Raw genomic sequence first — 27069 nt, 5'->3', positions numbered from 1 at the left:
GAAGACATTGTGGGGCGATCGAGACAAATATAGTAGTGGTATTTAGGGGAGGTTACCGACAGCTGAGGTCATTTGCGCCGTAGGGGATGGACAGGGAAGGATGAAGGGTGGAGAGAAACCCGGCGTCGGCATTAGCCTACTCTTAACGAAATGCGCCAAGGGGTCCGCAGCTTAACGTCCCATCCGACGGACGGCGTACTCACTCAAAGTGCCCTCCACAAAGCACCACAAGTAGGGATCGAGATACCACTGAAAAATATCCAACACCGCCGGGATTTGAACCCGGGCCCTCTGTCGAGACAAGTATTAGAGACTCCGATAGCAAAAGGGGTCGTGTGGCAGCGAGGTGAAGGGAAATAGGGAAAAGGTAATTACAGGACGTTAGGACGGTATCAATATACGTATCTCAAGTATGCCGATCTGAACAATGATATTCTGTAATTTTCTTCAGGCTTCTGATTTAAACTATGTTTAAAGGCACAATGCTTTTTAAACTACCAAGTCGTTGTATACTAGTTTTTAGGGCTATGTGTCAATGTTAGGTCTAAAACCTACCATTGACACATAGAGCAATACAAATAAACATACAATTATTTTACCAGGATTATTTCATTGATTGTTGAAGATGGTTGACACCTGAACACTCTTATGAAGTTGTTACTTACTTTATTGACTTGGGCTTTGTCTTGGACAGTCCGTGTATGTTGACATCTGTAAATTTGAGATTAACGCCCAACTTGTTCTCGTCGACTTCAATTTTTTTCACTTGGAGCGGATCCAAAGAAGGAACCCCATAACCAGGAATGCCTGGGGTGAGACAGTGAAAGATACGTGTAATATTATGTCAAAATTATCTATTTCATATCTATAAATATAGCGAAAAGCTTACAGAAAACTCACATTTCAAATTTCCATTGATTCTTCATTTCTTCATTAAAATAAATATTCTGTGTTTGGATGTAATGACCAGTACGTGGAGAACGTGGAAAGCGGTCAGGTACGGGTACTTTTAAGTAGTTTTTTCTTCATGTATGCACGTTATATTCAATGTATAGCCATAAATTAGGCAATTAGTCACGACTTGAGTGAAATGAAAATGTTACACTCTCTTTAATCAGGGTATTCCAAGTCTAGTCATATCTTTGTCGGTCCTTTTTCCATCTATTGGATTATACTTGAGCTATACAATTATGTGATTCTTCACTAAAACGAGTTCCAGAAATACTTGAAGCTAATATTATTACATAAATTTCTACAAATAATTATTAATTTTCATAGGAATTGCCTAGCATTTTTATTTTGTTGTGATAGGACAAATTATTTCAACTTAAAATGCCTATTCAGGGAAAAATTCCAATAAGAATATTGAAGCACTGGATTTTCAAAACGAAATGCTAGAAAATATTATATGAAAATTCACTATATATTATGTATTTTTAAATAAATCCAATGTAAAACATATGCTATGCATAACTAGATACCAAATAGGGAAAGATATTCTTTGTTGCTCAATGTTTTCACAAAAAGCGACTTTAAATATAATATTTTAATTGACTAATATTTCTAGAGGTTCGCAGCAGTATAGTTACTTTATGTTAGCTAATTTGTTGATTATTAAAGTTAAATTGAAACTGCGATATTTTTAACCATATCCTTTTTCGGGTCGCAGTAAGCAATTAAGCTGTTAGCTCTCAAACCCAGGTGACGGACAACCGACAATTACAATGCTTGTTGCGAAAATATTTTGTGCTACTTTTCGCGTTTATGGTTTCGTGAGATATAAAATGCATAAAAATCCATTCGTCATCAAACGTGATATTCGCATTGCTTGCTGTCAGGGTCGAGGGTACATCTTGGCGACGTCCAAACCGCAAAACCGCAAATATCCCACATGATTAGAATTACTGGTTGCCCTTGGTCGGTAGCTAACAGATTTGACATTGAAACGAACGTTATAATCTATTACCTTTAATACCTTGTACGAACAAAAAAATATTTAGTACGTATCTCAGGGCTTAAATCGTCTTAGCCTTAAGTAAAATGAATAAGGAATGGATGTTAGCTTGGGAAGAGATTCGAAAATGGTCTGTTATGGATTCGACGGTTTACGCGCGTAACTCTCAGTGAATTCAGTGATTAGGGGGTTTGTAGCCTCGTGGTACTCTGTCAAGGATATGAGTACCATTCCGTAGATTTTAATATGCTTTGAAGTACCCTGCCAAGGGATTAACTCATCGCATAAATGGAATGGGTGCCTCATTTGTATAATAAAATTCACGTTCCGACCACATCTTCTCGCTTACTTCTAGCAAGGAACAACAGCATATAATTATCAATTATAAGGTTTGGTTATAAATATCCCTCACAGAGAATGCATCGAGTGCTGACATCATTGGATATCGTCAATAAACTACCCAGCGAATTATTTATATTCGTTCACATGTAGATATCCTTCCCGTGATAGTTTTTCCTTTCACATCGATGAAGGTAAACTTGGTGTTTGGCGATTAAAATTTCAGGGAAATTTTTTTACGCATCGGTCATTCAAGGGACTAATTTCCGGGCTTGATTCAGCTTAAGTCGCAATTTAGTGACCTTGAAGGCTATTTTTTTTGCTTAAATTCATGACAGCTTCCGAGAAACTTGGGAGACGTTCCAAGTCACGAACCTCCAGTTCAACGGACTTTCATATCATGCGCGATTTACAACTAAAATTAACAATTTGGGCATATTGAGTATGAAAACTACAATGGTGGAGGCAGCGCTATAACTCTTGTTCTAGAAAAAGTTACAGATGTGCTATTTCTGTTTAAAATATTGGGGTGGATTTTCTCTTTTCTTACGCAGCTTAAACTTGAGCATTTTTTCCATAATCTCTTGTAATACTAATAAAATTAGAAATTATTTATAACAATAATGTACACTGTCAAAAACCGTTTCATCTGAGGATATTGTAATAGCCAATCGGTATGTCAATGAAGATGCGATTATTTCCGTAGCAAATGTTTTGTCTCTTTCCTATCTGATTGACTACTTGTGTATCCAAAATGACAAGCTTATAGGCGGAATTGATACCAATACAACTTGACTTACAAAGCATTTCTTGTAATTCTCAGAAATGCATTAAGAGAGTGTCCTCTTTTAGTGACACATGCATGCTATTGTTGGGAAATTAGCGCAAACTTTCGTTTTGACAAAATTTTGGAAAACACAGTTACAGATATAGGTTTATGTTTCTACGAAGCTGGTTAAAATGTTCATATTTGCACCCTTGAATGCAATATTAATGAATTATATTCGTAGTTCTGGTTTAAGTTTTCGTAAATTTTTGATTAAGTTCTATCTCTTATGATTTTCATCTCTGTATTATTATGAGCTACGTTTCCCATTCACGTATTGTAAAGGATAATATGGGTAAAAATAGTGCCCTATACTAAAATCATAGAAAAAATCTAGGGAAAAGTAAAAAAATAAATATTGAAGAGTATACTGGTAATAAGATCCTGTTAGAGATTCTCTTAGACTATATCCTACTTTATGGGTAATCTCAAATACAAGTTAAGATTGGTTTTCTGTGGGTTTATCACTAGCACAAATTTCGTTGGTGGAATTTATCGCAATTGTCTTTACTTTAACGAGAGCACAAGATATTAACCCATATTTTATTTTATCCTTGAAGCGTTGAGAATCATTCGACCAATATTATTTCAATGCCGCTTTTGTGTACTCTTTACTTTCTAATTCATTCGTTTGCAATGGGAAAACATGGTTAACACAGAAAATGTTTTTGCAGTCTTATATTTCAATATTTTTTTTCTAATTGAACCGTATTGTAATATATATTTCAATTTTAATAATGAAAAAAATATTACCGTTTTTCATCTTAGGTATGATGGACACTGCGTTTGCTGTAGCGCATTCGTTCAGATTTGGGTCATTTCTCGAACAGGGCTTGATGACGCTGGCTGAAAATCAAAGAACAAAGTGAACTCATTTGAAAATTAAATGTAATGTTATATTAGTTTAAATTACTCAATTATTGAAAATAAAAGATGGTAAATATACGGTATTTTCCGTAGCATTATTAGTGGACCTTTTATATTATAATGGAAAACATATATTCCCATCGTATTGACTTTCTGGATTAAATTAAAGTCCTAAGAGTAAATAGTATAAAGTGCATGGTTAATAGAAAAAACTGTATTTCTTTATTTATTTTAAGAAAATAGGAAAACAGTAACACTGCTTTTATGTGTTTTATGATGGGTTTCGGGGACAAAGGTATGATTTAGCCTCCATCTAATCACCGGCTATGTATCGGTGAGTTGAGCTGCTCCTTTGGCATGCTCCGTACAACTCATTGTAAGCATGTAAACCGTGGTGCTTACCATTTATTTAAAGTAGCACATGGAGACTTAATTATAAGTTATAAAGGTTAAGTGATGGTGGACATGGAATAGCTATCCTTTTTCCCGTTGGTATAGAATTCCTCTCTCGATCTTTTCACAAATTCACATTTCTCTGCTGGCGTCTTTAGTGCAAGATTTGGGCAATGGCATTTTGTATTTAATTTATATTTAATTTATCGGGGTGTTAATGCGATGGCACTTCAAAGGGTGATTAAAAACTATGGCAGTTAAAATAAAAATTTAAAGATGGATTCATTCAAAGGATAAATAGTAAAAAAAAATTATTCAACAGGACTAGCATTCATACACCAGGTAAAGCATTCATATAGACAGAAACATATGATACAACAGTAATATTTAATGTGTTTTGGAGAAAATATTGACATTAAGTACGTAGATAAAAAGAGATAGCACTTCCAAAAGAAGCACCTTTAGGGATATAACGATCGGATTTGTGTTTAGAATCGTAAATATTCTGAGTAGAAACTGAAATATATAGCATATCATCTTGCTTTAAAAAATTCTAAGGTCCTCTGGTTTAAAACTCTGAACTTACATTCGTGACTTATGAATTGTGTCTCTTAGGGTGAATGTAGGGGTAAAATAGGTGGGGAGGAAAAATTGATATTTGAATGGGAAGGATAAAAAAGTCGTTAAGATGAAGAAGAAACTGATAGATATTTTAGATAAAAAAGGCAGCGGGGATTTTGATGACCGTGAAGGTGGGAAAATGATAGGCTGCAGTAGATGAGGGATGAAAATGAAAAAGCATTTTCAGCATCATCAAGGTTTCAGGTATGGGAAATCTGAGAAGGTAATTATATAGGCGAAACAATGCGAATATAATAGAATACAAGGAAGTTCACAAAAATGTGTATCTAATGAATTTCTTTACTTATTCTAAACCCAATTACGCAACAAAGCTTATTGCTTAATGATTGCATATATGTATGATGGATTCATTTTACTTATTCCCCGGTCCCAGCGTGACGGATATACAATTCACCGATTAAATTCTCACATGGGTAGTTTTTATAGATAAAATGATTTCTTTTATAGATGTAATGATTTCCCTCGCTGACTTAGTCTGAAAACGGCGACTCGGATGCAAGATAAAGCCGTGGAATTAGTTCTCGTTTCTCTATCGATCCATTGATATATCTTATTACACTTCAAGTTTTTTTAACAATCTCGATAGCTTGACTGGGTAAAGCACTCGACCGAATATCGAAAGATCCGGGTTCAATCCCGATCTAGGCGATGATTTGTAAAAGTTGGAATTGTTACATTGTAATGCATATTAGCGGATGATTCCGCTTAAAGTTACTGTCGCGGCTTCTCCCGCAGTATCTTTGAAATATAATGTGGACTGAAATTTTAGAACCTACGAGTAAGTACGTATACTTCCCAAGAGACTTACTGTGGTCCAAGCGCTGTTGCTCAAGTCTCAATTTTGCACTCGAATCCTCAAAAAATACCTGTATAATGGGTTTCTTTCCATTATTTGTCTAAAAGACTGAAAACATTGGCCTTTTATGTCGATGGTTTTAGATATGGGCTCAATTTTCGGTGCCCTTCCACACAAGGTGATTTGAGCTACCAAGAATCTCTTCTATTTTTTGTACTTTTAACGGTTTTCGATTTATCTACTGGTATTCTTTTGACGACCCTGAACTTCTCGAAAGTGGTATTCTGTTTGGGTTAGCATTAGGAATCCTCGTGTTTTTTCTCCGTCTCCCGTCTTCATATTCTTCTCCAAAAATTTCATGCATGTACTAGAGCCCCCAAACGAGAGGATCTTGCATTGGTCTACATACAAGCTCGCGCTGCCACATATGATGCCATATGATAAGAGTGTGAATCGTTTTCAATACTTGAAATGCGTTCGTTTAGTGTTAAAGAACAGCGTGCCATCCGTGTTCTCCATTTGCGTGATTCAAAAGCCATTTAAATTCACCGTCTTATCAATGAGACATGATAAGATGGTGGCATAGATGTTAAAAATGTACATTCGTGGGTGAGATATTTCAAAGAAGGCCGAATGTCGTTTGACAACGAACACAAGAAGCCTCGGTCACGTCCCAGCCGGTTTTTTGAATAGAAAAATAGGATTCCGGCAGAAGGAATATCGGCAGTCATGAAATTACAGCATCATTGTTGTAAAAATACATTCATTTACAAGGAGAAAAGAGTTTCAACTTTATGGTTCAAGTAGATTGTCAGCAAACATTAGAAGATTTTTAGAATTTGAGTGCAACTCGTTTGCTAGAAAAAGGGAAGCTAGACGTGCGAGTGAAACTATAGGCACTTTGACAGGGAGAGAGATGAGACCATGTCCAGAGAATGGATGTGGTCTTATCATCCCAATGGTACGTGCATGTCAGCTAGGACGAAAAATGAGGATATGCAATCTCCGGAAAAGATTCCCTAAATTATGGAGCATAGCACTGCAGTAGACAACAAGCTCTGATCTATGCTAAAAACCTTAGTAATAAGTGAAAGTGGGTTGCTCTTTACGTCACGTATGTTCAAGTAAGCGTATGAATATGCATGAGTACTCACGTGTTTAAAAAGACGTGTAACCGGTGCTAAAGGGGGGTGTAGAGAGTGACATGCCTATACACGTTTTTAGATTTCGCGATTTTTTCATACGCAATGACGCTAGATGCACGTGTATTATCTGCACGTGAGGTAGAGACTCCACTCTAAAACTCTCGTTGAACAAGAAGTTCATAAGATCGCGAAAAAAAAGTCGTTCGCAATGCTCTTGATAACCTCAAACTTGATGGGGACACCTTGAAACCAAAGGTGATTTTCTTCACATTTTTTCTGAGGGAATAAGTGCAATGAGATTGTTAAGTTGAGGCTTAAGTCAAACACGCAATGAGTCTACGTGTATGTGCACGTATTTGTCTATACATTGTGCTACCCTGTAATTTGATTTTAATGGAATGTGGCAGGTATATGTTAGTGAAAACGTTAAGTATAGTTGTTGAAAATAAGAACATTCAATTTATCAGCGACTTTAATAGGACCCCGAACTTGGGGTATTATTTCGCATTAATAACAGAACTCAGTCTTAATAAAGTCGGTGGTCAAATTAAAGTAGAAACTATCCTAAACTGTTATCTTCCATTTTTAAATATATTGAGCTACTAAATTTTTACAAGTGAATTCATGATACTAACAATTAATGTCGGGGGCCATGTCCAACACTATGTCATTTACAGTTTTAACGTAGTCCAGAGAAGGACGTGCAACATACCGTGTGGTTTTATCTAATCTGTTGAATCGATAACCCATTTACTTTACGATTCCTTGGAAGAGTGTTTCATTTCCAGATGGGCATTTTGGACGGAATGCAAGCAGCAAGGGCGCGAGCAGAACACGAAGATAGCCTATTACAGTTTTGGGTTGCAGTGTAGGGTAAAGCTTGGTCAAATTAGGTGGAGCTTAGGTGCAGTGGTTAGTCAGAGTGTCAAGTTAAAACTGATCTCAACCGATAGACTAAAATATATGCAAATAATTGGCATTTATACGATGTCCCCAATTACAATGCCATCCAACCGATTCAAAGTGTTTGACTTGTGCAGTGGATTGGTAACAGTTCTATGAATAGCTTCCAGAAACCTCCCAGTCCGCCAATTCCCAGCGCATCGTTCGGCGAAATTAAATTTTTAAAACCGGAAAGTGGAAACCGCCGCCTATGGAAACAAGTTCAGCCATCTCTTCGACGGGGAAAAACGCAAGGTCGCACTCCTTCCAACGTGGACCCCTTATTCAAGCGATTTTTTTAAATTCCTCTCTTAACGCTATCATCCTCTCCACTCCTTCGGGAATCACGTGATCACGCAGCCAAAGAATGTAGATGATGTCTGGAAGAGTTGGGGAATGGAAAAAGTCATACAAGAAGAGAGGAATGAAGTTCAAAACCAGTGCGTTTATCCTACACCCTTCCGAAAGAGAGCTGGTATTCAGCGTTGCTATAATCATCTTTATTAGAAATCTGCAATAGTAAGTTCTCTCCCCTCTCCTATGACTACATGTAGCCACTGCTCTCCTTTCAAATGCATACTTTTCCCTTGTGCCTCAGATCGTCAAAAATATCTTTCTTCTTCTCCTTTTTAGCTCTTAATTTACTGCATCCTGAAGACGTGGATCATCTGCTCAGTACATTTCACTTCTAAAATATCATGTGGTCTTACGCTGCGTCCAGCATTTTCTTTACTCAACAACGTGCTCATTTTCTTCCGAAAATTCTCTTTTTCTAGGCTTTTTCTTGTCTTCCTTACCTCTTCCCTCCCTCTGTAGGCCCATTCAGTGAAATATTCGCGTCCCTTTACTCGCCTCAGTTCGTTAACTTCACTTTCACGTCGATCCTTATGTCCTTCACCAAACCGCAATAATCAACTGGATGGGTGAATTGATAAGTGAAGGTGGACCTCACATGTATGGCGTTTGAAATAGACACATTAGAGAAAGGGGGCCAGCTCCTTTCTCTGGTCCGCCTGTGGTTTCCCATGAAGACCAGGCACCCGAAGAATCACACCGCTTGGGTGAAGCTGAGGGTGCCTAGAGGCGTCATAGATCAGAACGACGAATCAAACCCGGGGCCTCCGGTCGGTAAGCTGTGTGTACTATGCTTTGAAATCTCACATCACGTGCCCCGCCATACAGATTGTTATTATTTTTTCTTTTATTTAGTTTAATATTCGGTTCATGTTAAAAATTTATCTCTCAATTTGATACAGTATTTCCATTAGCATACAAATAATTTCGAAAATATTTTGCATGGCGTGAGATTGTTCTCAAAATATGAATATTGGGTTCAGCTCTGAGGGTGGTAAATAAGAATATTCCACGGAAAGTTAGAAGCGCGGGTGTTAGTACTGAATCTCTAGTGAAATTTATTTCTGTTTTGCTAATTGAGCTATGCTCACAAAACTTATGAAGTGCACATTTTTATGCAATCATCAAATTCGTAACAGTTTCTGAAACTAGGTGATTGAAATTGATTCAGCAGAAAAATAACGATAAGAAGATATCTACTAATATTTACTGAAGTATTTCGGTTCATAAAATATTTCAGTGAAAATATCTACCGAGGTAATAGATTTAAATAGTCATACGATCAATATCACCTACCTGTTTTTTTCTGGACTGAAGTAAACAAATTCCGATTTGGGTCATGATTGGAACTACGTTTCGTTCTGATTTATCCTAAGTAGCGCTTTTCCCTTAATTTGAAATTTAGCTTTATATTAAGTGGTCTTTATTTTCAGCTTGCATATATTGAAAACTCTTCTAAAATATTTCTTTCTACTGTGCTGAAATAAGAGAAAAATATAATTAGGTGAGTAATACATGCGTCAAATGATTTGAACCATGTAAAAAATTATATGTGTATCATATTTCAGAAATTTTCGTGATTGAGCACAACACTTTAAAAAAATAAGGATAGTACTGAACAGTCAAAAGCTTCTGTCAAATATTTTCAAGATTAGACAAAAAAATTTCAGCATTTTTCAACTTGACTATTTCTGTAAAGTCATTAAAACGCACCCATTCCCCTGCTCCCCCATGACTTGCAAGTTAGGTAAATGATTTTATCTCTCGAAGTTTCAACAAAAAAGTTCGCTGTAACTATTTCCTTTTTTATAGCAATTCACTCTTCCTTTCGTGGGACCCAACGGAACCAACAGAACCAGTTTTTTTTCGGTTTCAGCGGAATCTTTTCCTTACACCGAAGGCCTACACCACCCCAGAAAACAATGAGACCTTTAGTTTTCGAAATCTCTTCAAAACTCAAATGATGACAGAAAAGATGAATCATTGGAGTTCTGGCAATTATATGAAGCATTGAAATAATGTTGTCACTTCGATGATGAGGTAACCGCATGAAACTGCTGAGAATCGTCACTGTTCTTACCTAATAACATTTAAAACCATACGATTTACTACCAGAATACCTTCAAGCTCAAATCATTCATCATATAATACATTAGTATTCAATTTACATGAACATTTTTGACCTCTCCAACATATTAATTAATAATTTCAAGGTGTGTCTGTTTCAAAGCAAAGATGATAAGTAAACAAATTAAATAAATGAAATATTTGGTCCAAAATTTTATAAAATATTAATGGTCATTCCTGTCGGATAAACAATATTTCTGAGTCATTTTTTAATAACTGTAAACTTTTATAGCTAAAGTATGCTTCTCATTCACGAATTAAGTATATATGTAGTATATAAAAGGACTATCAAATAAAACCATAGGTATTTTCGTGAAATGTATCGGGGGCATTATATAAAAAGTGTGGCATAGACTCATTTTGCATTATCCTAAATTCTACGCATCAACAGTAATAGACTCAAAGGTTGCCAATGATTTGCAAGTTTGCCAATGCCTTAAGGCATGAAAAATCCACACATTAATTCAAGGAGGGCAGATCCTTGATTTCTCCTGCCATTCGGTTTCTCACGAATTTCTAGTAACCAAAAATCTCACCGCCTAGATTTTTTTAGGGTCGTTGTCCAAATTCATCCCCCAGTATTCGAAAACCAGACCTTCCGGTACGCAGCTGAACTGTCTACTTATTGAGCTAATGCGACCACTCAAATAGTATTAGTTATTATTATTGTTAAGACTTTGATTTCCCCGGTTAAGGCGAAAAAATGTTACCCCTTCTGAGTAATTACCATTTGATATCACATGAGTGCATTAGCGCTGAGGTTGTGACCTTGGCCTGGAAGGTATATTGAGGTTTATAGGCAATATTCTAATAAGCTTGGTGTCAAGAAAAAAAATTGGCATGCTTCATGCTTGCCGCGAGATTTCTTCTTCCTCTGAACAAGGAGAAACGTAAGCAAATTAAACTCATTTTTTTGCATTTTAGAATATAATTCCTGCTATTGTATAGTAAGCCAAACTAATTTACATGAACGGAGCGATTTTACTGCTTCGAATTTTTTCCATCTCTGCGGTTATAAAGAAGGTTAGTTAAAGGCAGAGACCACACTGGATTGAAAGAGAAAACACTGAGAATAGGAATTGAATCCGGTATCTTTCCACTGCTGATCGGAGGTTACATCCTGACCGACTCATGCTAATTGTATATTGAAAGAGATCACGTTTGCATCGCTCTTCTTGCCAAAGGTTTTCAGAGCTTTTCCCAGCCTTTCTTGACAGTACTAACATCTCGGTTAATGATCAAAAATTAAATAATTCATCGAAATATCATCAGTGCAAACATCTACGGTCGAGTCTCATGTATAAAATTGATGGGAAACGATGGTTTATAATGGGTGTAAAAGCTACTTTCATGTACGTCATCACTTGAAAATTAGGCTTCGTACCCCTAAAAATCTGTCGAGTCAGCTAATTTTAACCGACATAGTTGTATCATTCCACAATTGTTTACTTGAATGCGTTACGACGTCATCACACCAATAAAGGCAAGATGGTGAAGAACACTGGTGGGACAAAACTTGAATCACACAGATTTTTCCTTTTCTACTGTTTAGGAAAACAAATTTCACCTTTAATTAGTCCAAAGCATACCATTTGTTGCCAGATCACTGAGTGAACATGATAATTAAGTAAAATGCGCTATCACAGCATTAATGTGCAGCGTTAAAACCAAGTCGGCAGAGCGTTTGCCTATTGAAATTGCCTTCTCGGGATTAGTTCCCTCAAACTCTTACTTGATCAAATTTTTGGACGGATACAAAATTCAAGCTGTACAATTTTCTAGATCAAAATACATCGAATAAATCTGCAGTCGGCCTTAACCCGTGTGACATGTATGACGAAGTCGTGTGACTTTCACGTGCCAAAACGCTGAGTACTCCAACTTCAACTCTATATAATCGAATCCCTTTTGACTGGTACTGCGGTTTCGTGGGAACTATACCGATCGAACCACAGCCATCACTGATATCACGGCCTGACTAATTCACGCAGCACCGCCGCGGAGCCGAGAGATAGATTTGGTCACACTACGTTGGATACACATTGACGCGGCCGTCGCGAAACGCGGCTGGACCAACTGAGGATAGCGGATATCGCTCCGTAGCGGCGTGGGCACACTCACGAAGGGGCAGGCCTGCTCTGGACGGCCCCAGCAAGACCCCGAACAGCACGGCCAGGTGTAGAGTCATCGTCGTGGTTCCCATGTTGATTGGGATGTGCGCCTTTGTCTTTCACGCGGGAGAATCACCACCTTCGGGAACAGAAACTCGGCCGACCGGGAGGCGTGCTTCTCTCCAAATTACGACTCCGGATCGCTTTGCCGGTCTTAATAAGAACCGCCTTCCCCACCTCCTCACCACCGACCTCTCCTCCCTTCTCCCACCACCCCGACCCCACACCCCTTTGGGCTCGTGACTGGGAACGCTCCCTTTTCCCTTTCCCCCTCACCCCTGGGATCCTCACCCCACCACGGGACCGCCGGCGCCACCAAAAAAAAAAACGGTAATATTCCTCAGATTCCGCTCGAGTTTCCTTTTAAAATTATTATTTTGGTTCGCGAGCGCTCGACGAAATCGCGTGTTCACGACTTTATACCTCATCAGTGGGGAATTTGGTGTAGGTAAGTAGCCATTGCCGACGGTGGAGATGTTTTGTCGGCGTACTGTCATTCTTGAGCGGTGTGTCCCTTAGCTCAGATGGTGAAGGGAGAAGATATGAAATGGCATCCCCAGCGAAAGTATTGACGACGGCATGCGGTAGATGGTATCATTACACGTAGGTTGGTAGGTCGGCTTTGGTAAAAACTTATAATTCAACTATGGGGTAATCTTCATAAAAGAATGAAATTATTAATAGCTCTAATTTCTGGAGCTTCTTCATGATTTCTAATGAGGTAAAAATAACACTTTGTATTTCCACATACAAATCTATTTATTGCAAGGCTGTATTTCTTTACAGGATACCATCATCAGGACCTGAATATGTTACTCTGTAACGAATCCTGATCGTTAAATCGATATATGCGTTATTTCACTTATTAAAATCTTATTGTTCTTTGACCGCACTTAGAGTAAATAAAAATAAATTATAAGAGAATATAATCAGTTTTAAATCAATCAGAGTAAATTTGTATCGTATACCATTTAAAAAAAACTGCCTGTCCTTTGACAAATTGACAAATTTAACGTTTTATTATGGATGAAAAATTTGCAGATCAGATCATTTGTTTTTTTCATATTCAAAATTTTTTCGAGTTCAACATTGGCTTAGCGTGACGACGTTCCATCAAAATAATTACAAACTTTTCTCCAGATTACTGATCATTATTAAGAATTGAAAAGTAATTTTGATCTCCTTACGAATGTCACTGAACTTGCATTACTTGAAGGTTATAATCATTAATACGACAGTTTTTCTCTGATTCCCGACTAAACCTGTGCTATCATTTACATATACTACATCAATGGTGCGTAATATGGAGACTTGGACGCCAATTCATGATTTTTTAGCAATATGAAGAATTCATACTTTTTTTTGAATCGGCAAGTCTTCTAGTTCCATATTTCAATCGGCAATTCGAAAAATCAGCTATAAATTTAAAAAACGCTTTTAAATAGGTAAATACTGCCTTCTTTGTGTTCAAACATGAGTGAAATTTAAATCAGCAGTGTCGTCAGATGTAAAAGAAGTTAGACATGTACGTAGGCATTGGTTCTATTTAGGCGATTGAATATTTACAAGTAGACCGATATACAGGTCAATGTTGCAAAATATGGCTATAAAAATTAAATTATTCTCAACAACTTCACGCTTTTTGCGACAAGTATGTTTTGCAAATCAATTCATTTTTTCGTAAATTGTTATATTTTGAATATAAGGTCGTATCGCGGTTTGCCCGTATGAATGGACATTTTTAGCGCATATCTCAAGGTAGGAACTGCTATCCCAAACAAATTTCTCTCTCATATTGCCCAACAATTCGACAAAAGAGCACGCCCTCATTTAATACACGTGGGGCAGCTGGCGGAAAAAGTGAGTGAGATGCAGGAGGAAGAGAAGGGAAATGAATCTCTTAAATATAAAGTAGATGCATAGCAGAAGAAATATTAAACATACCTAAATATCTACTGACGAATCCTTTCACATTTTTCGTCGCGAAGAGTAAGATTGCGCAACGAGTGACGGATGTGGAGAAACGGGACTGAATCTTAAAAGTGAACATTGAAAGTGAAAGTGTTGCTGGTTCTACAGCTGCCGAATTCGATTCTGTAACGGTGATATTATCGTATTTTTTTGTGACCCGTCTCATAAACCTTGAGATTCTTCTGGCTCTGTATAATAATCTTTATGAATTCTTTAAAGTTTTCTAATTATTACGTATTGGGCAGTACTTTAGGGAAAAATGGGTATAATAAGGTAGGCATTGTGCGCATCGCGTTTGCGACAGCACTACAAGACGAAGAGAATTTATGACAGGTGCTATAGATAAAAATATTCAGGAAAGATCAGTGAGAGCTTAAGAAATGGGCATTTGAGCTTTATGGATGTGATGCTTGTTTCCTGAGGTAATAGAATGAGTGTATAGCGAGAGATGTGGGTGTGGAGAAGAGTTTAGGAAATAAGTTTGACACCGAGAAAAAGGCAAACGCTTAAGTTTTGTTGGATTGGGAGAAGAAAATTGCAAGGGGAAATCCGAAAAGGGCAGAGTAATTGGATGGAGGAAATATTGATCGGTAAGACGGGTAGAAATGAAGAAGAAATAATGTAGGGCAGGGAGAAGGAAGTTCATGTGTTGCGCAGGAGATAATAGTAATTAGAAACCGTCGAAAAGCCAACTTTTAAACTTGTAGAATACCTTCATTGAATGTATGATCAGGAAATACAGTTAATTGCATGCGAAATTCTTTCGCTGTAAATGATATAGTTGATTTATATGTGTAAGTACCTAATATTGCCTCCAATCACCATTAACACGGTTGTATTTTACCAATTTCCCTCCGGACTTTTGTCTAATTTGACCAGGAAGAAAATGTTGACACGTATAATGATAATAAGTCATTCCTAAATCCTATGTATGATTGAAGCCTGGTAAAATATGAACACTGAAATGCTTTTTAATATTGAATTTCGAATTTTTCTTTATCGTAACTGATGAATCTCCATCAAAATTTTATGAGGAAAATATTAAAACTGAATCCGAATTCAATTTTTTTCTTGGTGTGATTAAAAATTCAGAGCTTTTATCTTCTATGTCTAACTTAAATCTTAATTTTGATAATTGTTACGGAATATTTCAGCACTAGTGGATGCTCAGTGTCGATATTAAGGTTTTTGCGAAAGGTTTTTTCCTCCAGCTAATAGATCATTAATAGTCTTAGTTAATTAATGAAATCAGGGTCATTTTTCCTATTTAACCCATTATTAATTAGTTTTCTATCGGGAAGTCTCAGCAAAATGAAACTAATAACCTTAAAATTTTAATGATTACTGATAACCATCCAGGTTTCATGGATTTAATTGCCGGCATCATAAAATTATACATTATTCTGAATGGCAAACCTCTCCATTATAGATTATTGCTGAAACTAAAATTTTAATACAATACTTAGTGAGAAACAGGCAAGTCATCATCGACGTAAATAGGACGACTGAGCACTATTATATATTATTATAAGTTTGGTGCAGTAATAGAAGTAATTTGGAAAAAAAATTAACAAAATTATCCACAGCTATACTATATTATGGCTTAGGGATTTGCATTGCGCGCTAATCCTTTAGAAATCTTGAATTATTGCCTTCTAAATCGACTCAATGGAACTTAAATCAAGCAAGACATCCTTGGACGGGGTCATAAGGTATATATATTCACTAGGTGACTACACTGCCGTTGTGATATGATGTCCAAAGCCATATGAATTCATAAGCAAACCGTATATCTGGAGTTCAAAATGGGATGATTTCTTGGGATTTGATCGAATTCTGAATCATTAGCTTCGGTAGGGTACGGCCAAGTTCTAATCGTGGCCCTATTCTTATCATGAAATATCAATATAATATTCTGCATATATTTTCAGATATATTCATATATATATATTATATATTATATATTATATATTATATATATATATATATATATATATATATATATATATATATATATATATATATATATATATATCCCTCCCCGGACTACAACCTTGACGTGGTGGAAGGGCTTGTGCGTTCCGATGACCCCTAGAGCTGTGCTGGCGGGAGTAATAATTATTGCTCCTGGTAGGGTCACCCATGCCAGATAGGTCGAAGGTTAGGAGCCAGACGAAAGGTAGTCCACGCAGCGTCTGTTCCTCAGTGAGGCGGCTGCAATGGCGTCTGACCCCAGAGGGGCGGCCAGTAAGTGATGGTGTCACGTTAAAAACACTATTGAGGAAGGCAACGGGAAACCACCTCAATTATCATTCCCTAGAAAAATATGATGGACAATAGAGATATTTTGAGTCCTGGCAACCACGGGGCTCGGCCCAATCGGCCGTGTGTCTTGCCCGGCAGCGGGGGAGGCAAGGCTTCAGCGGTCGTCATCCCACGAAACCCTTGCAAGGGAAAACCAGCAGCAGCAGGACAGAAGACGCAGGAGAAGAAGACAAAATTAGTTAGAATAGGAACGTGGAATGTTAGGACAATGATGAGGACAGGGAAATTGGAGAATGTTAAGCGAGAGATGGAAAGGGGAAATATAGATATTTTAGGTCTATGCGAGGTGAGATGGAAAGATAGCGGGGATTACTGGAGTGATAAGTATAGAATAATATACAGCGGTGGGGACGAGAGCCAACGAGGGGTTGCCATAGTATTAAATGAAGAGGTAGGAAGAAGCGTAGTCAACATAGAGCAGGTAAAGGATAGAATACTACTAGTGGAGATAAAAGCAGAACCGACGAACTTAGTTATTATTCAGGTATACATGCCACCGAGCAACCATAAGGAAGAAGAGGTCGATAAGATATACGATCAGTTAGAGGACATGATCGCGTGTGTTCCAGCAGGGAAACATTTGATAGTGATGGGGGATATGAAGGCGACGGTAGGCGAAGGAAGAGATGGTGATGAGGTGGGCGACTACGGTTTAGGCACGAGGAATGACCGCGGGGAGAAAGCAGTTGAGTTCTGCAGGAGACAGGGGTTAGTCATCACCAACACTTGGTTTAGACACCACAAAAGACGCAGGTATACATGGAAAATGCCAGGTGACTCAGGAAGATATCAGCTAGATTATATCCTGGTTAGACACAGGTTTAGGAATAGTGTGATAAATTCCCACAGGTTCCCGGGAGCGGATGCGGACTCTGACCACAATTTAGTTGTTATGAAATGTAGAGTCCGTTTCAAAAAGATAAGGCAGGGGCGGCGAGTTAGAAAATGGAATGTAGAAGCATTAAATGGTTTGATAAGGAAGGAATACAAAAGAGGCGGTAGAGAAAATAATGGAGGATGGTAAAGGGCTTATTACTATCGAAGAAAAATGGGAAATGATCAAAAAAGGGTTGTCTAAAGCCGCAAAAGACACTATTGGAACCGTTAACGCTAAAAGGACTAGGAAACCATGGATCACGGATGAGATGATTACAAAGATGGACGAGCGGCGAAAATGGAAGAATATAAATACAGAATTAGGCAAAATGAAGTACAAAGAATTGAACAATAAATTGAGGCGGGCAACAAATAAGGCAAAAGACGCATGGTGGAAGACGCAGTGCGAGGATATGGAAAGTCTGCAGAGGAAGGGCGAAATCGGTGCGCTGTACAGCAAAGTTAAATCGTTATCGGGAAGTAAGAAAGGAAGAGCTATGCTAATAGTTAGAGGTAAGGCGGGTAAGGTAATAGTTGACGCAGGAAAGATCCAAGAGAGATGGAAGGAGTATATAGAAGAACTGTATAGTAAAGAACTCAGACCAACACAGTTAGACATTGAAAAAGAAAATGACGTAGAGGAAGACAGCTTAGGTCCAGGCATACTAGACAATGAGATAGAAAGGGCATTAAGGGAGATGAAACTAAATAAGGCCGTGGGGGTAGATAACATTCCCGTGGAACTTTTAAAATGCTTAGGAAAATGTGGGAGGAAGAGGCTATATGGGCTGATCCGTAGCATTTATGAGGAGGGAATCTGGCCGGAAGACTTTGTGAGAGCAGTTTTAGTTCCGATTCCGAAAAAGGTAAAGGCCACGTCATGTGAGGACTATAGGACAATTAGTTTGATATCCCACGCAGCTAAAGTTGTTCTCAGGATCATAAACAAACGGATAGAGAGTAGGGCAAATGATTACTTAGGGGATGATCAGTTTGGGTTTAGGAAGGGGAGAGGTACGCCTGATGCCATTGCAGTAATGAGATTATTAATCGAGAGGAATATAGAACACAACCAGGAGGTATTTGCCTGTTTCGTAGATTTCGAAAAAGCGTTTGATAGAGTGGATTGGGAAAACTAATGAGTATATTGCAGAAAATAGGAATAGATTGGAGGGAAAGGAGGCTAATCCGCAACCTGTACATGTCTCAGACTGCTCAGGTGCGGGTGGGAAACGGGGAGTCAGGATGGGCAGTGTTAGGAAGGGGTGTAAGGCAGGGTTGCCCATTATCACCGTTGCTGTTCAACCTGTATGCAGAGGAAATGATCAAATAGGCATGGGAAGAACTCGAGGTAGGAATGAAAGTCGGCGGGGGATTCGTAAAATCAGTTAGGTTTGCTGATGACCAAGCTTTAGTTTGTCAGTCAGCCAAGGGGCTGCAAGCATTGCTTAGTGAATTGGAAATTCAGTGCGACAGGTATGGGATGAGAATCAACATTAATAAAACAAAGGTTATGCGATTTTCTAGAAAGAAAAAGGCTAAGCGAAACATTAAAGTAAGAGGGCAAAAACTAGAGCAGGTAGAACAGTTTACGTATCTCGGTAGTGTTTTGGACCAACACGGTCAAAGTAGTAGGGACGTAAGGAGAAGAATTGCGCTAGGCAAAGAGGCTTTCACAAGGAGGAGGGAGTTGATGACGGGGACTTTGAGTAAGGATGTTAAGAAAAGACTCGTAAAAACTTTGATATGGAGCGTAGCTATGTACGGCGCGGAAACGTGGTCATTGAAGCAGGAGGATAGACGTAGACTGGAGGCTTTTGAAATGTGGGTGTGGAGAAGAATGGAAAAGGTGAAATGGACAGAGAAGAAAACAAATGAGGAAGTACTTGGTATGGTGGGCGAAGAGAGGGGTTTGTTGGGAGCAATCCTATGGAGGCAGGAAAAGTGGATGAAGGGGGTGTTGACCGGCAGTGGGATGTTGAAGACTGTGATAGAGGGTAGAATGTTGGGCAAAAGAGGAAAGGGAAGGAACAGGATAGGGATGTTGGACGGGATGAAGGGAGGAAGAAAGTACTCAGAGATGAAGAGGGACCTGGTGTAGAGTAGAATTTAGGGTTGTGTTTTGTTAGTAGTCACAAAATATTTGTTTGTTAGTTGTGTCCATCGAAAAACCTACCTTAACCGGTAGATTACCTTAAAAAAAAAATATATATATATACATATATATATATATACACACACATATATATATAATATATATATATAAATATATATATATATATATATATATATATATATATATATATATATATATATATATATATATATATATATATGTGTCGGAAGGGGGTAGGTTTGAAAAATTCATATTCATTCATCCCGCATTATATATATATATATGCATTAAAGGGGCGGGAATATGGGGCGGTTTGTAGCGTGGGAGGATTGCAGGGGTAGGATAGGGGGGTGAGTCAAGTTTGTTAGGTACAGGTAGGAGTGGGGAGAAATGCCAGTGGACACCCCGCGGGGGGTCGAATGCAGTGAGGGGCCTAGGAGGGTTGGTTAAACAGGTTGGTCAACATCCACCTCCTCTTCCAAAAACTATATGCATCCTGGAATAAAGTGTATATCCTGATTATACCACTCAGTGGTGAAACCATGGGCGTGAAAGTAGAAAATAAAAATTAAGCTGTGGAATTTCAGTGTTTTTATTCGCCTGTATGATGGAAAATTCGACCAAGCAACCAATCAAAAAGTTTTATTTGCTTAAATTTTATGACAACATTCCATCACAACAGTTGTCATATCAGTATCTGTTACACATTTGTCCGCAATATACTTTGCGTTAGGTATTCAAGCATGCGGTATATTGTCCTTAAAAATCCAAACAAATAAACGGTCTTTCCTTTCTCAAGAGTCTCTTTAGCAAGCACCATATTATTGATGGAGATACCACTGCTGCGTAATCTAGATGCATGTCTAAATACATTTGTTTATGCCTTTATTCTATGTATATATATATATATATATATATATATATATATATATATATATATATATATATATACATATATATATATATATATATATATATATATATAGAATTTGCTTTTTATTGAATACTGATAATGAGTTTGTTAAGTGTAGTTTCTCTATTATCCACCATAATTTGGTCTTCGTCACTAAAAACAGGGCATATGAATCCCAAGTCGATTACTTCAGGAAAGTATTCCATCGAAACTTGAATTCAAAGTTTCGATGTCTTCCAATGAAAGTCTCACCCTGGTATAATCCCTGTAAATAACTACGCCATTAGTGCCACAATAAAACAATCATCATGACGTTGAAAGTACGTTGTAACCGGATTACGAAATATAAATTTCCTTGTGGGAATGGAAAGGTACATCATCTACGTATACGAACGTACATATCTTAGCATATCAAGCGTTCATCACTGCTACTTATTCCTCATTCCCGCTATCATTTGGGTCATTCGTCTGCGATAAATGGGATTTCGAGTTAATTGTGTTTTTACGCTTCTTTTGCTTTTTTCAAGTTCTTAAATAAACTGCAGTGGAGGAATTACGGGTAAAGTTGCAAGAAAAGTCTAGAAGAAAACCTTATAAGATTGCCTGTCAAGGAATATTTTGACCTTGGCCTAATATTGCTCTTGGAAAAATCAGCTACATGGCGCACTAGTTATATTCTATCCGAAACGTGGCGGGGAAAATTATCCCAATGAACGGGATATCATAACATAAGGCCATACTGCATCGTTTAAATGTCCAATTTAACTGCTTGGAGTCACGGTCACTCCTATAGTCTTACCCTTGAAGGAGAGAGTCTATTACGTCCAACATTTTTTTGATATCGTACGTCCTATTTCATTCTTCAGAGGAGAAATGACCTTCGACATCTCTTTAGAGGTAATGACAATATTTTACGCTTATTAAACGTCAATAAGGATCATTGTAGAACGGTGAAATCCATACTCATGAGCTTTGTCAAGCTCAATACGTGGAATGTCGAGACGAATTACGAGAACAAAATCAAGTATTCACTGCATAAATCTGTCATCCTTCGTAGCCGTTGTCTTTGCCTTCGAGAATCAACAATAAGTTTAGCAAAAAAATATACATGTATATAAATATATATAAATATAAATAAATAAATCTATATATATATATATATATATATATATATATATATATATATATATATATATACACACACACACACACACACACACACACCTGTATATCAGTACATAAATGATATCTCAGAAATTTCAATTTATTTATTTATAGACAAACCTTAACTGTGCCATTGGTTAGCAATGAAAATAAAACCCGTTAAAATATGAAATTTCAAATAAATTTCAAATTGATATTCTGTACCATATTAAAAGCATTAATCTGCTCATCAGAGGTATATATATATTAGAATCTAAGTATCACTTAACATAAAAGCCATTTGAACTGGATTAAATCATTATTAATATCCATTAATGGTATTGTCAAAATAGTCACATATGAGATTATTATCGATTTCCCAGGTTTTTGCACATTACATTCATCTTTCAGAGGAGAAATGATTACACATTTCTACTAGGCGCAATCCCAAAGTCCCCGGATATGTACCAAGAACGAGAAATACTATCGAATCACACCGATAAATGCAACTAGGTGTGTTCATATTAATGCTAGCTTACATGCTAATTTGGTTTGTGACTGTACATACGCCCTTGCGGCAGCTTGCGGAGTATTTCGTAAATATATTATGTAGAATTGTCTCTCAGCGAATTTGCCAATGGATAAAAAGAAGAGCAGCTCGCGTGCGTAAAATTTTGTCTTAAACTGGGACGAATTGCAACTAAAACACATGACATGATTTTAAATAGCATTTAGGGACCAATTTTTTTTGGCCATAAGCAATTTTGTTTTAGTGGTTTTCATGATTCAAGGTCAAGGCCGAACTGCTGTGGCAGACGACGAGCGGTCCAGACTGCCTTTGATGCAACCACGCCTGAATTAATCGCATTAATTGCAGACAAACATTCTTGAATACCGCTTTCGGACAATTCCAAGCATTGGCGACGAACTGAGTACGGCGCATGCCAGCGAATTTTGACGGGATCTTTACGTATGCATTGCACCGCGGCAAAATTTGTTCCGCGACTGTTGACATTTTATCAAAAACACGTTGACGTTTGCACTGGACAGAAAATACTTGCTTCATAATATGACACATTTTTGTCCAGGTTCATTACTGGTGATAAAAATCGAATGTATGGCTTCGATTCAGAAATTTAAAAAAAATAATCGTCGCAATGGTAGAGTCCCCATTCGCCGAGACAAAAGAAACACTGACAGGTGAAGAACAATGTGGAGAGCGAACTTATTGCTTTTTTCGTCTTGGAGGGAATCGTATGTTCAGGATTTCTCCCGCAAGGGCGTAAAGTGAATTTGGTATTCTTTGGGAAGTTCTGAGACACCTTCGCAAGGATGCGCGAATAAAATACCCTGAGTTTTGTAATGAGAAGAGTTTCCTTTTATATCACGACAATCGCACAATGACAAATATCCCCTTAGTTTGCCTGATTTGAGGCCGTGTGACTTAAAGCTGTTCCCCCTCATGAAGTTGAAGTTAAAATGTCATTCCGATGGAACGATAGAGGAGATATAGCTCGAGTCGCAGGTGGCGCTACCATCTACCAAAGGAAGTTCTAATAGGGGTAAAACGGCGGCTCTAGTAGAGTATAGGACTACTTCGGAGGTGACGGGAATCACGAAGCCTAACAGTAAGTACTTCAGATTTAATAGCGTTAGTCCGGCAATTTTTGGATCGCACTTCGCATTCGAGGGTTCAGGTTGGTACGCTGGGTAGGGGCTTCCCACCTCAAGATCTTGGGTTCAAATTCCGACGGTAATAGGATTTTTCAAATGCATCCAGACCCCAAATTGGGTTGGCATTTGGAGAGCGCTTCAAGTGGATCACGCCGTCCGTTGAATGGTACGTTAAATGGTGGATCCGTCGGCGCCTTTCGTTAAAAGTAGGCTAATGCCGACCCCGTGTGTTTCTCCATCCTTCCTTCTTTCAGTTCTTGTAAACCCTACCTTTCCCAAATTACTTATTCCTAATGGCGCAAATGGCCATAGCGGTTGGTAGCTTCCCCAAAAATGCTACAGCTATTACGACTACTTTTGTATTCATTTATCCTCTGCTGACTGCACTGAAAAAGCCTAATGGGAAACTAATTTATTTCATTTCGGTAATATAAATAGTGAATACGGAATTATTTTTACATTTTAAGTATTTAGGATCAAATTTTAACACGGCAGAGTAAAAAAAATAATGAAGGAAAAGACTACTCCACCAAAGAGTCATAAAAATATGTAATGCCTAACTCCCAAGTACTTTTCAACCACCGACCAAACTCAATTTAAAGTCACCAAAGTGAAGTTTAAAGGGTTTAAAATATCAATCTCACTCGTGGTGAGCAAAACGAGGGGGTCATCCTTCATGAGGTTTGTCATTAAATACATAGGGACGAGGGTAATATGGGGTGATGAAAGTCACGCGCGGGAGATGTAGGCGGGTCAAGGTATCCGTCCCATATCACTTTCCGTAGGATGTAATATTAAAGTGATGCGTCATCTGTTAACGGTGTCAGCAAAAGTATGCTTATTATCCATCAGATATTTGCGTGCAATTTTTCCCTAACCATTCCTTCTTAACCGTGACCGTCATTCTCCGTCCACTCCTCTGCTTAAGCCGTAAATGGCCACCGAAACGAAAGACAATCAATCAGCCATAGTTATCAATCCAAAGGTCGGTTTAATGGGCGAGAGTGGAGTTCACCAAGTTCTAAGCCCAATGGCGTGCGGAATTTATTTCTTTATTTATTTTTATTTATTTAGCCTTAGTCCGAAAACAGCACTATTTGGCCTTTACATAGGAATATTAACAGTGATAACAATGGAGATGATTACAAACACCCAAGCCCTAGCTGGAAGAAAACGCAAGCAATCGAACCGGCGACCCATGGATTGGCAGACGAGGACGTCACCCCACCGCCACCGAGGCCGGCGATTCCCGAATCAACAGGGTAGAGGGACCAGTTTCTTTCCCTGTGCCACTTAAAGTTTCCCAGAAGGATGCCCGATGCGATACCTGTAAAATCACACTGCCTCGGTGAAGCTGGGGGTTGCCAGTTGTGTTCGTGGGAGTCGAACCCGGACTCTCCGGTCAGTAGCTCACAGTTTTACCTTCTCCACTGCTAAGTCCCTGGAAACACAGGAATGAATTCGGATATAGAAATCTAGAAACGAAACTAAATGATGAAATTTACAAAAGAAACTCGATAAGGATAAAACAAAACTTGAATCTGCTCCTCATAAAACTAGATTATTAGACTTTCGCAGCACTAAAATAATATTTGAATATTTCATTTTTACACAGGTAGGTTTGAATATTTCATCTTTAAGGCAATATTTTGAGTTACTGAGAACTTCTTCTCATTTGAAATCATTATTATTTTTTAAGTCGTTCCCCCTTCATGCCCATAATTTAAAATAAAAAAGCGTTTACACAACCCTTTGTAAATTAAATATAGCTTACGCTTTTCAATTCGATAGTTTAAAATCGTCTTTTTATTTGACTATTAGCATCATGATAGGCAAATCGAGAGTTTTTTCAAACGTCGGAAAAAATTACTCTTTTGCTGTGGAGTAAGAAATGTCAACAGATCCTAAAAGGAGGAATTGAGCCATAATAGCCTGCCTGAGTTTCCACTAATCCTATGCGCAGATAAAATGTAGAAGATTTCTTTTTTTAGACCTTCTGTCACCTGCAAGTCAGTGTCAATATTGGATTCGTACCTCATGGCCAGCAGGCATGTCTGTGTTTCTGAAGATTTGACTGTTTGATATTATCTCTATAGCGGGTACTATTGCACCGTTTCTGAGCCTTTTAATCAAGTCACTCCGTTTGCATATGTGCAATAGCCCGAGTCAAGTGCTATCCGGCGCTGCTATGTTGGACTACTTCAATATGATTTCAAGAGGGTAACTCCGCACTTGAACGCACCTCGACTCATACCCGCTCGTTTCGGTGAAATGTATACAATTCTCGGCATAACACAGTTTCACAGCCATACAATACCGCTGAGAGGAATACATTTTTAAAACTGCCATCATTGCTACTATAGAGTAACATTCATTGTTTATCAACTCTGCAGAAATCAAACCATCCGCCAACATTCTAACATATTTTAATGGCATCTCTCATATGTGTGTGTGTGAATATGTATTTATATGTACATGATGACTGTTATCTAGCGCTGGCGTCCATTCAATACGAGTATATGCAAAATCAACCACAGATTCAATTATTTTGCTGCGGACTCTCGTTATGCTCTCATATTTCCCAATTCAGCTTATCACCCATTACCTTCTTCGTTCTCGTTGCATTTACCTTAAAATTCGTTCTCTCCGTCACTTCATCGAAGCTGTACAGTTGTAGGTTTCTCCGTTGTCCAAGTCTTTAGGGATTTCATTGGCCAGTAAATCTGCACTCTAGGTGTGTAGAGGAACGGGTATATTTCCATATCCAATGAGTACAACTTTCTTATCCATTATCTCTCACACTTTTTTCCTTGCAACTTTGAGCAGCCATGGTGGTATTATGCACACTATTCTCACACCTTAGATATTTCACTGCCAGCGAGTCACTCAAGCATAAACTTAAAAGAGTTAGACATGACTACGTGGAAATTATTCGTATCCATAATTGTAAACACACCTTTATAGTTTCCACTCATTTTATTTCGACAAGTCCCTTTGCGTTTTCCATGTAAATAGATATGCCTCAGTATATCATAATTCTTTTTGTCATACATTTAGGCCATACATCACTTGCAAATGAGTGTGGAAGCTACAAAGTAATTATTCAATAATGAACAGTAATTCAAGGTCACAGTTGCTAGCATCACACTTGCAACGCTGTTTCCACTTTTCTTTTTGAAAACACTCCCCCATCTTTATTTATTTCTCCCTTCCTTGGCCGTATCCAAATGAACAAATGCATACATTTCATTAGTAAATTCATGCATTTATCAAGTAGATATTTGCTTAAGTGTAAATAGATTATCCCCTGACAGCCAAACAGGCATAAAGCAATATTGAATTCCTTTGATGTTGTCCTATATTACCTTCAGTACTGCTTTAATCGATTAATAACGAAAAGTTTTCCAGAATTATTTGGAAAACAAATAACTCTGCAATATGTGCAGTAAATTTAATTTTCCGTCTCTTTATGCAGGGGTGCAATTATGGTTTTCA

General features: G+C 37.9%; 1 protein-coding gene across 1 annotated transcript in view; it reads right to left on the bottom strand.

The window, feature by feature from the left end:
- LOC139686890 (uncharacterized) overlaps window positions 1-12620 on the bottom strand; it is a 49923-nt gene extending 37303 nt beyond the window's left edge. Inside the window, exons 1-3 of the mRNA XM_071583966.1 lie at window positions 12507-12620; window positions 3873-3965; window positions 666-807 (exon numbers count right to left, since the gene is read on the bottom strand). Coding sequence (XP_071440067.1) covers window positions 666-807; window positions 3873-3965; window positions 12507-12588 — 317 coding nt within the window. The 5' untranslated portion in view covers window positions 12589-12620. The remainder of the gene's footprint in view (window positions 1-665; window positions 808-3872; window positions 3966-12506) is intronic.
- Between the last annotated feature and the right edge of the window lie 14449 nt (window positions 12621-27069).

The sequence above is a fragment of the Hetaerina americana genome, unplaced genomic scaffold (assembly GCF_022747635.1).
Source record: "Hetaerina americana unplaced genomic scaffold, ioHetAmer1.1.p SCAF_15, whole genome shotgun sequence".
Classification (NCBI taxonomy): Eukaryota; Metazoa; Arthropoda; class Insecta; order Odonata; family Calopterygidae; genus Hetaerina; species Hetaerina americana.
Note: the sequence above shows the minus strand (reverse complement) of the source record. Positions and strands in the feature narration are given on the sequence as shown.